This window comes from Fistularia commersonii, chromosome 25, assembly GCF_037954325.1.
Source record: "Fistularia commersonii isolate RoL2024-O1a breed Wild chromosome 25, RoL_Fcom_v1.0, whole genome shotgun sequence".
NCBI classification, from domain to species: Eukaryota; Metazoa; Chordata; class Actinopteri; order Syngnathiformes; family Fistulariidae; genus Fistularia; species Fistularia commersonii.
Window position 1 is genome coordinate 4,570,496 of NC_141308.1, and position 13,709 is coordinate 4,584,204.

Below are 13,709 nucleotides of genomic sequence, written 5' to 3' on the forward strand. Positions count from 1 at the left end.
TATGAATCTCCCTCCTTAATGAGACGGACTTAATCTGCCTTTCTCTTTCTTAGAAGAAAACTGGATTTTAAAAGTCTTGTTTCCAAAGGTGGGAGGTGAAATATGATGCCTTCAGCTGTGGTATGTATAAAAGAAATGTAACCCAATCAATATATGGTCATATTTTCATCCTTGGTATTACTGGCTGCAGAATTAGTTTTGAGAAAGCTACTATATCATAGAACATGTAACTCATGATAATCAAAGTGAAAGAGTAACCTCATTTTGTTTTTTTTTTCTTGCATGAGTTATCTGGGCTAAAAATATATTAGTGTGTCGCGGGCTGGTCTTTTCAACATGAGGAGTGTAATATTTTGCTTTTTCTATGCCCGAGTATGATAATCTAAGGACTACACTGCGCGATATAACGCCACATAGTTTTAAAGCCTTTAGTTCTTTTTCAGAGTACATTTTGCCCAGGGTTTGGTTTTATTTGTAACATACACTATAAAGCCTTGAGACACATAATATTACAGATTATTCCAGAGATTATACCCACATATACCTCTCTTTTTTTTGAATACATTAGTTCACAAGAAGGAGGGCTTAAATTATGGATGCCATTGGTTGTTCGAGTCTTACCTCACATTGTCATGGCGCTGTATGTAGATTTTGTGAAAGATCCTTTCTGGGGGCTTCAGGAAGTCCTCTTTCATCTCCATAGCTACATTCCTAGGCAACAAACTCATTAACAGGCGCTCCTGAAAATATATGTGTTTTTTGTTGTGCGTGAAAGAGGGGAAAAGACAGAAAGTACGGGGGAGAAGAGGAAGTTTAGCAATATATTATTACATCGTCAAATCCAGCAATCATAGAACAGAGTTTGCAGTTATGCGGAATAATCCAAAACAAGTAGCAGAAATTAATAATATGTTGAAATGAGTCATTACTCAAAGGGGGAGGAGGGAACATCTAATTTTACCCACTTCACCAGCGTACAGGTGCCTGTACCTGTTTCTCATTTTCATCCTCCATGCGGAGTCTCTCTTCTATGCAGTTGCGAGCCTGCAGGAAGGCCTTCCTTTGGGCTCGTTCTGTCAGGATGCGCACAAAAAGTCCTGACAGGTTGACACTGGTGAACAGCACTGTGTTGGCAACTAACTGCAAACAGGGAAAACAAACATGGAAAGGACTATTTAAAATACTGCTATACATACACACTCGACCCCACACACGTGTGTTTTATTTATATATATATATATATATATATATATATATATGTAAAAGTCGTATTTGAGTGTTTACATATATATATATATGTATGTAAACACTCAAATACGATTTATATTTGTGTGTTTTCCTATATGAAGTTAGTTATTTCTTAGGCCTTTTTGTTGGCACAGAAATTACGCTCCAGTCATCAGTGCCACAACCTTCTCCTTGAAAGAATGCAGAGAGAACATTGGCTAAATAGAACCTGTTTTTTAGGGAGTACCATTAATATGGATGAATTATAATCATTGAAAGAAATGAGTATGGGGGCATTCTTTGTTACACACACTATCGTGCTACTATTCTCTTCGGAGGTCTGTAGAAATGAGGAGATCTGTGAGCTGGTTCATCCATCATAACAGACACATAACAACAAGACTGCTTGCAAACTTGCAAACGGGAAAAAAACAGGCGAGAATGTTTTTTTTTTACTTTGTTTAGCTGCTTTTTACAGTGTTTTTTACTTTGTTTGTTTGACTGACCAACCACACAAGGTCTTACATTCCCCTTATTAGTGTTATACACTAATAAGCTATTGTCCTGTAACAAATGGGTTAATACAATAGTCATTAAATAAAAGGATTTCGCTCCTGCTATATGAAAGACACCATCATTTTATCATTATTTTTCCTATAGTTAAGTCAATGAAATGTGCAAGGTACAGGAAAAGCTTGAACAAATTCACCATGCCCCACTCCCACTCCCTACCATTGCAGTGTGTTAGAGCATCAATCCAATGTAAACTAATAACAAAATGCCTTGAAAGACTATTTTGGCAGCAGGCACCAATCTTCATGCTTAGCTTCCATGCTGGCAAGCATCAACATGCACTGCCCAAGTTAGAGCCTTGACTAAGTAGATGTTAAGTGGTGTAAAGTGTTAGCTCTTAAGATCTTGATAACTGGCAGTATTACCTATTTACAGAGATGCCTCTGTACAATAACATGTTTGTATCTCGTTACCAAGAGCAATGTAACATCATTACAAACACAAACTCTATAAGAGGAGGTTTCAGTGATGAGACTAACTGCTGTTTTATTCGTAGCTCGAAGGGGGGTCAAAAATCTTTTAAGCCGTGCTTTATTTTTCTTTTCTGCTTCTTGAGTACAAACTATCATTCAACTATCAACATGACTGCTGGACGTATCAATCAAATACGGTGATATCGTTTGGTTATCACCTCTTGTTGTATCACAGCATACAACAAGACCAAGCTGAAAATCTGGAAACACGCAAGAAACTACATTCGAAGCAATGCGAACACCTATTATTCTGCCCTTCAGGTACAAGGATCCATGATGCAGAGTAACTGTCTGAGATCTAGGTGGGTGGTTGGAGCAAGCTCGGGCTGTGCAGGGTCATGCCACACAGCTCATCTCTAAGCTTAATGGATTAGCTATCTCTGGTCACACAGCTAACACTGTCCTTCACATGGCTACGAAGGTATCTCATAGCCCACATAGAGGGAAAACAATCTCCGCAAACATGCAGTCATCATCCGAGGGGCATGATGAACTGATCAAATCTCAATTTTGCTTCCAAGAAATGCACAATCTTCACGTCAGCATGTTGCACCGAGGCAGAAATGTTCCATTACCTCTGAAGGGTTTGACTGATGTGACATATCTTCTTTCCTCACACCTGATGACAGTCAGAAAGGGGGAGCATGTCTTTGTGTGTGTGCCTGTCTGTGTGTGTGTGTGTGTGTGTGTGTGGTTGTGCGTGTGAGTGTGTGGTGTGTGTTTGTGAAAGAGAGGGAGGGAGAGAGAGAGACAGAGAGATGTGAGGTCTGTATATTATGGTGTGTCCCCTTTTTTAATTTCAGATTCGGAATTGAGTGTGTTGATTTGGCTTTCAGTTCCGAAACTCGGGCTTAAAGCATTAAGAAAGTGAGGTGGGTTTGTGCTACTTTAACTTGCCCTATTTCTGATCCTGGCAGGATGTCACTCTGGTTCTTCATTTCCCCGCCATCTCCTTCGGGGATGATTTATATCCCCCAAACGGAAACGGTCAAAGGCATACACATATACACACCTCTTCCTCCAGGTTTTATTTGTTTTCACTCCAGTCGCGGCGCGGCCTCATACAGTCTCACTTTCAGTGCTACCTAATAAAAATCGAATCAATCTCAAGCATTAATTTAAGAGCGGTGTGCAACACAAATCAAAGCATGATTCATATGTTGTCCCCTCGAAAAGCTTTTCATCCACATTGGTCCTCTGTAGTTTTGCGCTTTTACGGGACAACATGAACTCGATGGTCTTATTTGTTATCATAACAGACACCTGGCAGAAATGTGCCCTCTGCTGAATTTGACAAAAATATAAACATATGAGCAGATCTTTCAGGTTCCAAAAGGGAGCGCTGTCCTTAGTGCTGAACTGGTCATAACTATGTTTCTACAAGGGGGCCCATATTACAGGCTATTCACATCTTTTTGGGGGAATTGGGTACATAAATAATGGGAGGGAAGGGGGGGTAAAGGCCTGTTAATGGTTAAAGTAGCACCCGAAGCGACGTGCGACACTCACCGTTCTCCACAACTTCTGCGTTTTCACCGTGACTGACGTGGCGGTCACAATCAAATGCGAAATGGAGACCATTATTCCGAACACGACGGCCAGGAGCGTGCGCACGGGGAGCAGCGCGTACGCGACGAAGGTGACGAGGATGAGCTGCCACATGCCCTGGTCCGGGGACGTGGGGGGCTCCATGCCGATCGCGCCCAGGGAGAAGGGGCAGCAGAGGAAGGAGAAAGTGAAGCCGAAGAGGAGGGTGAGGTTGACGATCTGCTGGAGCTGGGTCACCTGCAAGTACTTGACGTTGGTGACGATGAAGAGGGACACGAAGATGACACAGTGGACCGGATGGGAGCCCTTGGAGATGGTGAGGCTTGGTCCGGACAACAACTCCACCACGGCCAGAGTGGAGGACATGAAGATGAGGACGCCCAGGGCTTTTAGGGTGGACGTCTGCTCCAGCTTCAGGTTGTAGTTCTGGAAGAGCGACTCCAGTTCTTTGCAGTCGAACTCGTCCTCGCACACGATGGTGGTCAAAGGGACCCCCGGTGGACAGTGACTTCTCTTCCGCCTCGTTTTGACTTTCTGAAACGGTATTTCCTCCATGTCAGTGCCATTCATAAACTGAATACCTGCTCAGGTGGTTTCAGGGTCAAGCGGAACCACCGATGCCAGCTACGCAGACCGGAGCCCAAAATCGGACGGGGAGGTTGGGGGGGTGATGGGGTGGGTGAGGGTCGGGGTGGAAGCGTCCCAGATAGCGGCGGAGGTTGAGGGGGGGGGCAGGACGCGCAGTATCCACAGGTTGGACTGCGTTGCTCAAAGACACAGGCGACGGGGGCAAGCGTTCATGCCCCGCGCTCCGCTCCGCTCGACGACCTGCAACGCAGAGAGAGCCGTGAGAAGCGGAAAAACAAAAGACGGAACGCAGGGTGAAGTGCGGTGCGCACACGACGTCCAGTCCTGACCGTAACTTACCAGCTTTTTGCGGGGCTCAGATAGGGATCACGCCTGCGCATTGTGAGGCGAGGATAAGACAGGACGGCGACTGGGCGTCTCGACGCGCAGTCAAGACGATCCGAGCGGCGGGGACGCGGCGGTCCTCCCCTCGGCAGCCCGGCGGATCCGAGCGTCTGCAGCGGCGTCCGCAGCGAAGACGTCCCCTTCTTCCCGGCGTGCACGCGTTTCCATCGCTGCGCGACTCACATACAGATCCGGTGGACGCGCTTTCCCCCTCCTGACTCATTCACACACACGCCGGCGGAGATGGGAGGATGCCCATCGCTTGGATACGTGCACGGATACGGGACACGCTTGTGCGCGAATAACCATCTCTGTCGCGTTGCCACCCCCTCTTCAACAGCACCCCCCTCGGTATGCAGGGGGGGGTTTGTCATTGATCACAGAGAGAGTGTGTGTGTGTGTGCGGGTGTGTTTGTGTGTGTGTGTGTGTGTGTGTGTGAGAGAGAGAGAGAGAGAGAGAGAGAGAGAGGAGGGGGGGATTAGTCATCCGTCATCGGCGGCCCTTACCATGACCCGTCAGTGTCAGGGAGGGTGTAGAGGAGTCACAGATGGATGGCAGGATCCCCAGTGCAGGGAAGTCCGACACTTTTACCATGCGACCCTGCATGATACTCCAGTCCTGATTATTTTAGTCTCTCTCCCTCCCTCCCTCCCTCCCTCTCCGTGTGTGTGTGTGTGTGTGCGCGTCAAGCATTCACTGATCCACTCGGTTATTGACTGAGTGGATGTGGGGTCGTGGGGGGTGGGGGGGGGCAGACAAACAAAGGTGGAGGTGTGGAGTGGAATTGAATGCAGTGAAATAGAATAAAAATATATAAATAAGTATCAAATTAAAAAAAAAAAAAAAAAAAAAATGGCACCCTACCCAATTCTGAGACCAAAATAGAAGCACAGCTTTCTAAAGGATTAATCCGGCCGTGGAATAACATCAGTGTTTTATGACGCCAGCGAAAATAAGGAAAGAAAGAAATCATTTATTATCGAGGTGAGATGATTATTTGTAGAAAAAATAATTTTGCAAATATTTTGATCGAGGAAAGTCACCATCATTACTTCTGTCTATCGCTTAGAAAGTAATGCACGGAGTTAACATTTTAATTGTGCATTGTCTTTAGTAAAATGAAATATTGCATCAGGAGAGTGAAGATTAGGTAATTTAAACATTATCCTCTTAATTTCCTCAATTTATGTGGAGTCATTCAGTCATACTATCTCATTTCATACGTATACAGCATACTTTAGAGATTTTATTTCACCCAGCTGTACTTGACAATTTGGTGAACATTTTTATATGATTATTAAAATTTAAGTTCTTAGATTTGAGCATTATTTGGTTGCTTAAACAGCATGACACCAATCATCTATGATAATGCATTAAAACATTTATGAATTAGTCTAAATCAATAATTCAAGAACTTCAGTACCACAGCTACATAAGATCACAAAGTTAACCAAAAAAACCACAAGCCCTTCCTACATTTCTCCTCATACAGTAAACTATTCAAATGTTGTTCATATTATCCTCAATATCAAGGATATATTGATCTTCAGTAATGAGGCAAATATCTTGTTGGCTTGAGAGCATTATATTTTTTTGTTTGCAAGACCACATCCATGAGGCACCATGATAATAGTAGAGAAGGTAAAAAAAAAAGCCCTGATGTTTGATGAGCCATCAGATTTTTCAATTTGTTCCAAAGCAACTCCATTAGTTTTGTAGTATAAATTATGCAATATTTTCTCCAACCCAACAGTCACACAGCCTACCAACTCACCACAGATTAAGCAGTCAGTATCGCACATCTGGTTATAGCTAAAGTTCAGCTGAATGGTTGAACTGAGCAAAAACTTTGCAACACAGCAGGTTTGCACCTCCAAGGCTTAAGTGCTTGGTGAAAGAGGTGTAAAAAAAACATAGCAATGACGTGACTCCACATCGATTGCCTTAAGATATATTAAGGCGATCGGGAAAGGAATGGTAGTCTGGCTGAGCTGCCAATCGGGTAGTGGCACAACAAGTGAGATTCAGCAAGTAGTCTGGCATTGAATTTCCAAAGATCTTTCTGTGATCGTAGCTGAATAGAGATGCCGCTCGTCCCCCCTGTTGCCCCATTACCCCATTGCCTTTGCCAACTTGTGGCCTTTGTTTTGTAGGTCTGCAGGACAACATATTCACACCAGGTCGAGTCACTGCATCTTTTAATGCGCTTTGCTGCCTTATAACATAATTTTTTGCCATGCTGACACCGCCTCTGCCTTTTTTTAAAGCACATTTTTACAGAAAAGAATATTACTTTATATTACTTTGTATGTGTGTTATTATTACTCCTTATTACTCCTTTATTTAACCTCTAGTTCCTTTTTTTCAGATCGACAGTTCTATTATTGATCATTTCATTTTCCCTCGGTAAATCCTTTGTAATGTTCTTTTGAAAAGTGTGATATAGAATAAATTTACCATCGACTTTGTCGGAAAAAAGCGAAATATTATGTTTTCAGCTATTTGTTCAATTATTCCTCGGGATAACACTGCAAATTAATGTCTACTTACAAACCCTTTTGTACTTTTGTTCAGTTTTAATCATTTCAGATTCTTACACTGATAACCCCAACATTGAGCCTGCCCCGCATATACTTGCCACACTCAAACCATTATTGATGGGAATCTCAAAGATTTTCTAGTGAGGGATCATGCCCCGCCACCAGGTTTGCATAAATAAACCAGTTCTCATCGACATCGTGCATCTACATCTCCACTTTCTGCTATTCTCTCTTTGCTGAAGGCTGGGGTGCGAGTGTTCAAGCTGAGTTGCAGCTAGTTGTATGTGTTATTTGCTAACAATGCCAGATTGTGTTGAGAATTTCTTTTAGAGTACACGTTAACTGAACTAAATTTAGCTTGAGCTAGGGCTCTGTGCTTGGGATGTTTTGCATCTAGATAAGCAACTGAATGAAGTTCAGTCAAGTCATACGACATCGGAATACTAAATTATACGTGGAGACATTCAGTCATACTCTCCTTTCCTATCCAAACAAGGCACAAAGAAATATTATATAACCAAACATCTTGGACCACCAACATATTACTTGAAGATTCTAGTTAAAGAAAAAATGTCAAGAAAATAGTTATGGTTGCTGATATAAGATCTTCCATTCCATGTCACTATTTGAAATACAATTAAATAGTTCCTTTGAAAACAAAACAATTTTCATTACACAGCTTTGACTCTTTTCATATGTGTGAGTTCCAGATCTGGGATGAGAGGAAAATCATTTTAACAACAGGAATAATAAAGAAGACAAAGAAAGACTAATAGCCTAAAGATTCTTTTTCTGCTGACCGATTTAAAGTCAAGCGCAATCTGGTTACTCGCAATTTTATTGTTACTTGCAACTTTTATTGCAAGTAACACAAAATGCTTGCCGTCAAATGATCTGCCACACTGCTTTTCGGCCTCAGCCATATTGTTTTCCCTCTTAGCATTATGCACATTACTTTGCTGCACTGTTTATTTTGGAAGTGCATCATGCTTTATTATGCTTATTTTTGTACATTTTGTATATATAGCGCCCATGTTTATTGTGCATATTTTATACATATTTTTATTTTATCTCGTTTTGCTCCTAATTGCTATCTGCTGGGCCTCTGTAAATTTTCTTCCAGTGTCATTAGACACTGTCACTCCTTGAATCCTTTAACAGAGATTCATCAGCTGTGAGAGAAAACAGAATCTCTTACTGTAGTTGGACAGGGAAAATGTAGAGAGCCTGAACCTCAGTTAAAGGTGATGTGCAGATTATGTTAAACAGCATCATTATTTAATGCCTTTTGACCGCAGTGCAATTAATCTGGCATATCTTCAGTGTCATTGCCTTATCAAGACTTCAATATTCCTTGTGCAGCAGGTCACCAAATTTATCTGAATAATGAGTAACACGTTTGGTAAGACATTTCATATTCCTTTGATGCAAATGTCACAGTATATTCAGAAAAGATGAATATCTGACATTCACATTGATTCAAATAGCCATTTATGTGTCTGCTCATGCAGATCGGGATTGCTGATTGGCAGCTGGTTTCTTTGCATTAGTGTGAAGGTGTGCGGAATCCCGCAAGGAGCCCTTGGCCTACTTGTGCCAAGACACTTTGGGAAACAGAGGAGGCATGTAAAAGTGTTATTGCCTCTTCTTTTGATGGCTTCTGGGTGTAAGTGCATGGCCGAACTGTACCGGTCCTCATCTCCCGAGAACAAAGAGGGGTCTTATGGGAGTTCACTTCACAAAGCAACATACCAAGGGAATCTGCCAAGTGGATAGAAACCTACTTCCAGCTGTCTGACTCCTCAGTCGTCTTTTCTATTTCCGTCAGTTCCGTCAGTTACCCGCTTGTTAAAAAGTCCTCGATATGAAACAGCTGAACATCTGAAATAACATAAAATAGCTGATTATGCTGCTGTCACATTAACATCGCAAAATCATCATTAGAATAACACCCAGATGACTTGTCTATGTGCTTGATCTATGTGCAGCAATTAAAATCTTCTTTACCCCATGTCACCTATATAGTTTCTTTTTGAGTAGCATATAGAAGATCCTGTGCTATTTTTGCCATCCAGTTTGACTCTCAAAGAGCTTTTTGAAACGTTGCCTTTTCATGTACAGTGAGCTGTGAGAAAAGCCACCCTCTCACAAAATGCTTTGCAAAGATTTCCATTGCCTTTGATTCCACAACCAGCAGGATGTCTGCATCTGCAAACAGATCAACTAGTGTGTCGCTGGTTTAGTTCAGAAGAGGGACAAGGAGATTAAACTGCAGTGGATATAGAAAAGAATACTTAGGGTTGCCACATCTTTGTAAACAGTGCTTTACAAATGGCTGTCATCAAGCGATTATCCGAAAGGATCCCATCAGTGTCCAGATGTGGCAGAATTATTGCTATTGCAATTACAGACACACTGACTTAACACCAGCAAATGAAACAGCCAAGACAGACCCAATAGGCAATGGAAATGCATGTTGTAAACTAGCTAATGTCAGCTTTAATTAAAATGTGCTAAGTAACTCCCCCCTCCCCCCGTTCCCAGTTATATGTTAGACGTGCTGCTAATGCATTCCCTTCATGGGCTGTCAGTGTGAAAAAAATACTACAAGCTTGTTATTTGCATTTCTTTCACAATATGGGCAAAGGATTCAAGATTCAAAGCGTTTATTGTCACATGTACAGTGTAAAAACGTGTTTCCCTGTACAGTGAAATTCCTACTTTGCTGACCGTCGTGCATTTGGATATGTGTTCATCGTGTTGAACAATATTATAAATATGATTATAGATATGGATATGAACAATGCAATATAACAGTGACAGTGCAATAAGACGTTTGAGTGCAGCCTGGTGTTTAACTCACAAAGTCCAGGCGCAAAAATGAGTGCAACTTAAGCGGCCAGTAGACTTTCCATGTGCAAGAAGAATGAGTGTCTGCTGTTTAGGAGTCTGACGGCAGTCGGGTAGAACGAGTTCTTTAATTGTGTTGTTCTACATTTCACACTCTTGTACCTCTGGCCGGAGGGTAGAAGTGTGAACAGTCCGTGTTGGGGGTGGGCGTGATCCTTGGCAATGGAGGCAGCCCTCCTGTGGACTCCATGGTGGTAGATGCTTCGCAGAGAAAGCAGTGGGGTTCTGGTGATCCTCTCTGCAGTCTTTACCACTCGCTGAGGATCTTAAGCGACATGCCAAACCTCCTCGGCCTCCTCAGGAAGTACATCCGCTGTTGAGCCCCCCTGACCGTCTGCGTGGTGTTGAAGGACCAGGTTAGGTCCTCGCTCATGTGGACACCCAGGTATTTGAAGCTGCTCACCCTTTCAACCTCAAGACCTTGGAGGAACAGTAGCTGATGATGTTGTCCTCATGGGAGGTGACACAGTCATGGGTTTAAAGGATGGGGCTGAGTACACATCCCACAGGAGTGCCCGTGTCCATGGTGCTGCTGGCTGAGGACCTGTTACCTATCCTGACAGACTAGGGTCTGCCGGTCAGGAAGTCCAGGAGCCAGTCACAGAGGGTGGGGTGCAGGCCATTCTGTTCGTTAGTTTGTGGGATGTGATGGTGTTGAATGCGGAGCTGCAGTCCACAAAGAGCATCCTGATGGAGGAGTCTTTGTTTCCTTGCTGGAAGAGGGAGTTGTGGCGGCTATGGCGTCTGAGGTGGACCTGCTGGGCTGGTATGAAAATTGCACGGGATTTAGGGTTTCCAGGACTCTCTCAAAGCACTTCATAATGATCGGAGCGAGTGCTACTGGCCTGTCATTCAGGCTGGTGGGTGGGCTCCTCTTGGGAAGGGGGACGATGGTTGTGTTCATTAAGCAGGTAGGGACAGTGCTCTGACTGAGGGAGAGGTTGAAGATGGAAGAGAACATCAGCCAGCTCATTGGCGCAAGCTCTGAGGGCACGTCCCGGGGATGTTGTCAGGTCTGGTTGCCTTGCGGGGGTTGACGCTTCTCAGCGCTCATTGTACCTGGTCTGATGATACTGTTGGGAGAGAGGAGGAGCAGGGGGGGCGGGGTGTTGTAGTTCTTATGTGTGTGTGATTCACCTCTGTTTTGTGGTTGGGGTCCTCGAAGTGGGTGCAGATGATGTTGAGGTCGTCCGGCAGGCTGTCTGCGGAGATGCGGATGCTAGTCGTGGACTCGTAGTCCGGATGTGCTGCAGGCTTTTCCACAAAGAGTCTATTTATTCAAATGTGAAAAAGAAGAGGTATCATAAATCACATGTAACCCAAGGTCAGTCATTTTTCACATAATCTTAAAGGAAATGACTCTTGGATTTTGCCGCCAGCAGTGACCAGTGCAACTCTATTTGTCGTAATACACACATAATAACTAAATCAAAACTGGATTCCGGGAAAAAATCCACAAGCATATCTTTTATTCAGGAGAAAGCAAGGTTTCCACTTCAGACCACATCTAGAGTGCAGTCCCAACAGGTAAGGGTAGAGGCTGTATTCCCGGAATCGACAACACCCGTGTAATTCATCTCTCCTGAAGGCGTCAGAAGGTCAATGGGTACATTTGGACTAAATTTTATTCTATTTTCATTTTTTGCTAAATAAATGTCATTGTCAGTTATCATCACAACATTCCGATTTGCAAACAAGTTGAGAAAAAAGCTAAATCAATGAGAATAAAAGAATAGGTTGATATAAATGCAACACAGCCAAATTGTGGTTCATTGGAGAGCCTAAATTATCCACCAATGTGAATGAGGGGGTGAATGGTCTCTATATGTGACCCTGTGATTGACTGGATGTATCCCAACTCTCGCTCAAAGAAAGCCGGGATAAGCTACAGATAGGCTACTGCATCCCCACTGTCAAGGATAGATAATGTAGATAGTGAATGGATGATAAGTAATGAAAATACAGCACGTGATGCTACTAAGCTTGATCTACTTTGTCATTACTCTGTATTGGTGAACTTGGTGATAATATACTGTCGATATTATCAGTCATATCAATGATAATATAAACAAAATATGGAGCCATTTTTTTTACATCAGGAATAATGTAAATAAAGGCAGTTGAATAGGGTGTGAAATGGTACTCATTTTTCTGTGTAACTAATACGAGGGGAGTGAAGTTTAAATTGCTGCAAATCGAAGCCATATAAATTGACATATATTTTGTAGGCAACGAAAAAAGAAAAGGTTGTTATTTCAAGCATGGCTTCATTATCAAATGTTACACAGCTACTGTATCTCTCCATTCCTGAGCAATATGAATGATGCAGTTCACTTATGACAGTTTGCTGATTGCAACCTTTTGCTTATCAGCCAACACATTTATGGGTCTCACGCTGTCTCTTCTATTAAAGATAGCACTAGCTGCCTAATCTCTCACATCAGCATAGCTAATCAACCCCAAAGTGAGTGCTTACTGTTCATGTTTCAATAGCAGGCTAAGCTGGAATTATCAATGCGTAAATAAAGTCACACTAGCATCATTTATTTATCTGTTAATTTGTATATAGCCTCCCTTCAATAATCAGTGGATTACTCAAAGCTGGTGTAGATTTGTGCTATTTTTAAATAAATTAATTGTAAATGTGAATTCAAGGAAATACAACGTTGCTGGAAGTAGAATATCCAAGACCACGAACACAAAAAATGAGGCCGCAAGGTCAGAACCTTGTTGTTAATGACAAGGGATAACAAGTGTGCCTGTTTCATATGTGTGTCAGTGGGCAAGCTTAGAATGGATCAATAGCCATCAGGTGTATGAGATTCAAGAGTAACACCCTCCTATTGTGAAATCCTCTTAAAGCCTCTGATGGCTCAAGTAATCTAGGCAAAGCAATTTGTGTACGTGTATCAGTGCATATGTGTCAATTTGTTTGTTTGTTTGCGTCCGGTCTACGTGTCTCATCTCCTTCCTGGATAGCGGCAACAAATGTACCACACTGGATCTGAAGAGCTGAATCCATAGTCACGGTAACGGTGCAGCGTTTAACGTCAACTCGTGATCTGTGTTAATTCGGCAGTCTTAATTTTAATGAAACAACCAACATTCATGATGCTGATAATGGTGCTGGAGTGAGAATGTTAGTCAAGATAAAATGAACTCTATTGTTAATTTCTGCATCATATATTCTCTTTTGACAGGTCTTGTTATGCCATAAATACATATTGGGAAAAAAACTACAAACATTTTGGAGAGAAAATACCAAATTACAAAGATCGATTTAAAATCTATAAGTGGCACGCAAGCACAGCCTGGTTGAGGTCAAGTGTCTATTTTCAGTTGAACAAGCCAGTCAAAGAATAATTAATGGGCAAAGATAGGAAAAGGTAAGGCCTGGAGGGCCATAGAAATAAACTGCTCAATAATCTGCAGGTCTGTTGAGGTCAGTCAAACCGTCGTATCCGT

At 42.6% G+C, this 13,709-nt stretch overlaps 2 protein-coding genes across 4 annotated transcripts in view; one reads left to right on the plus strand and one right to left on the minus strand.

Annotated features, from left to right (window-relative positions):
- The window catches only part of LOC147218897 (adenylate cyclase type 1-like), a 40,875-nt gene extending 35,525 nt beyond the window's left edge, over positions 1-5,350 (minus strand). The window contains exons 1-4 of one of the 3 annotated variants that reach the window (XM_086172030.1): positions 4,749-5,215; positions 3,783-4,649; positions 991-1,140; positions 622-740 (exon numbers count right to left, since the gene is read on the minus strand). In XM_086172030.1, coding sequence (XP_086028156.1) covers positions 622-740; positions 991-1,140; positions 3,783-4,391 — 878 coding nt within the window. In that variant the 5' untranslated portion in view covers positions 4,392-4,649; positions 4,749-5,215. Of the gene's footprint in view, positions 1-621; positions 741-990; positions 1,141-3,782; positions 4,650-4,748; positions 5,216-5,300 lie in introns of those variants that run through there. The other 2 variants (XM_086172031.1, XM_086172032.1) reach the window with 2 other exon arrangements.
- A 7,875-nt stretch (positions 5,351-13,225) lies between these two features.
- LOC147218898 (phosphatase and actin regulator 1-like) overlaps positions 13,226-13,709 on the plus strand; it is a 49,777-nt gene continuing 49,293 nt past the window's right edge. Inside the window, exon 1 of the mRNA XM_086172038.1 lies at positions 13,226-13,273. The gene's annotated coding sequence lies outside the window, so the exon portion shown is untranslated. The remainder of the gene's footprint in view (positions 13,274-13,709) is intronic.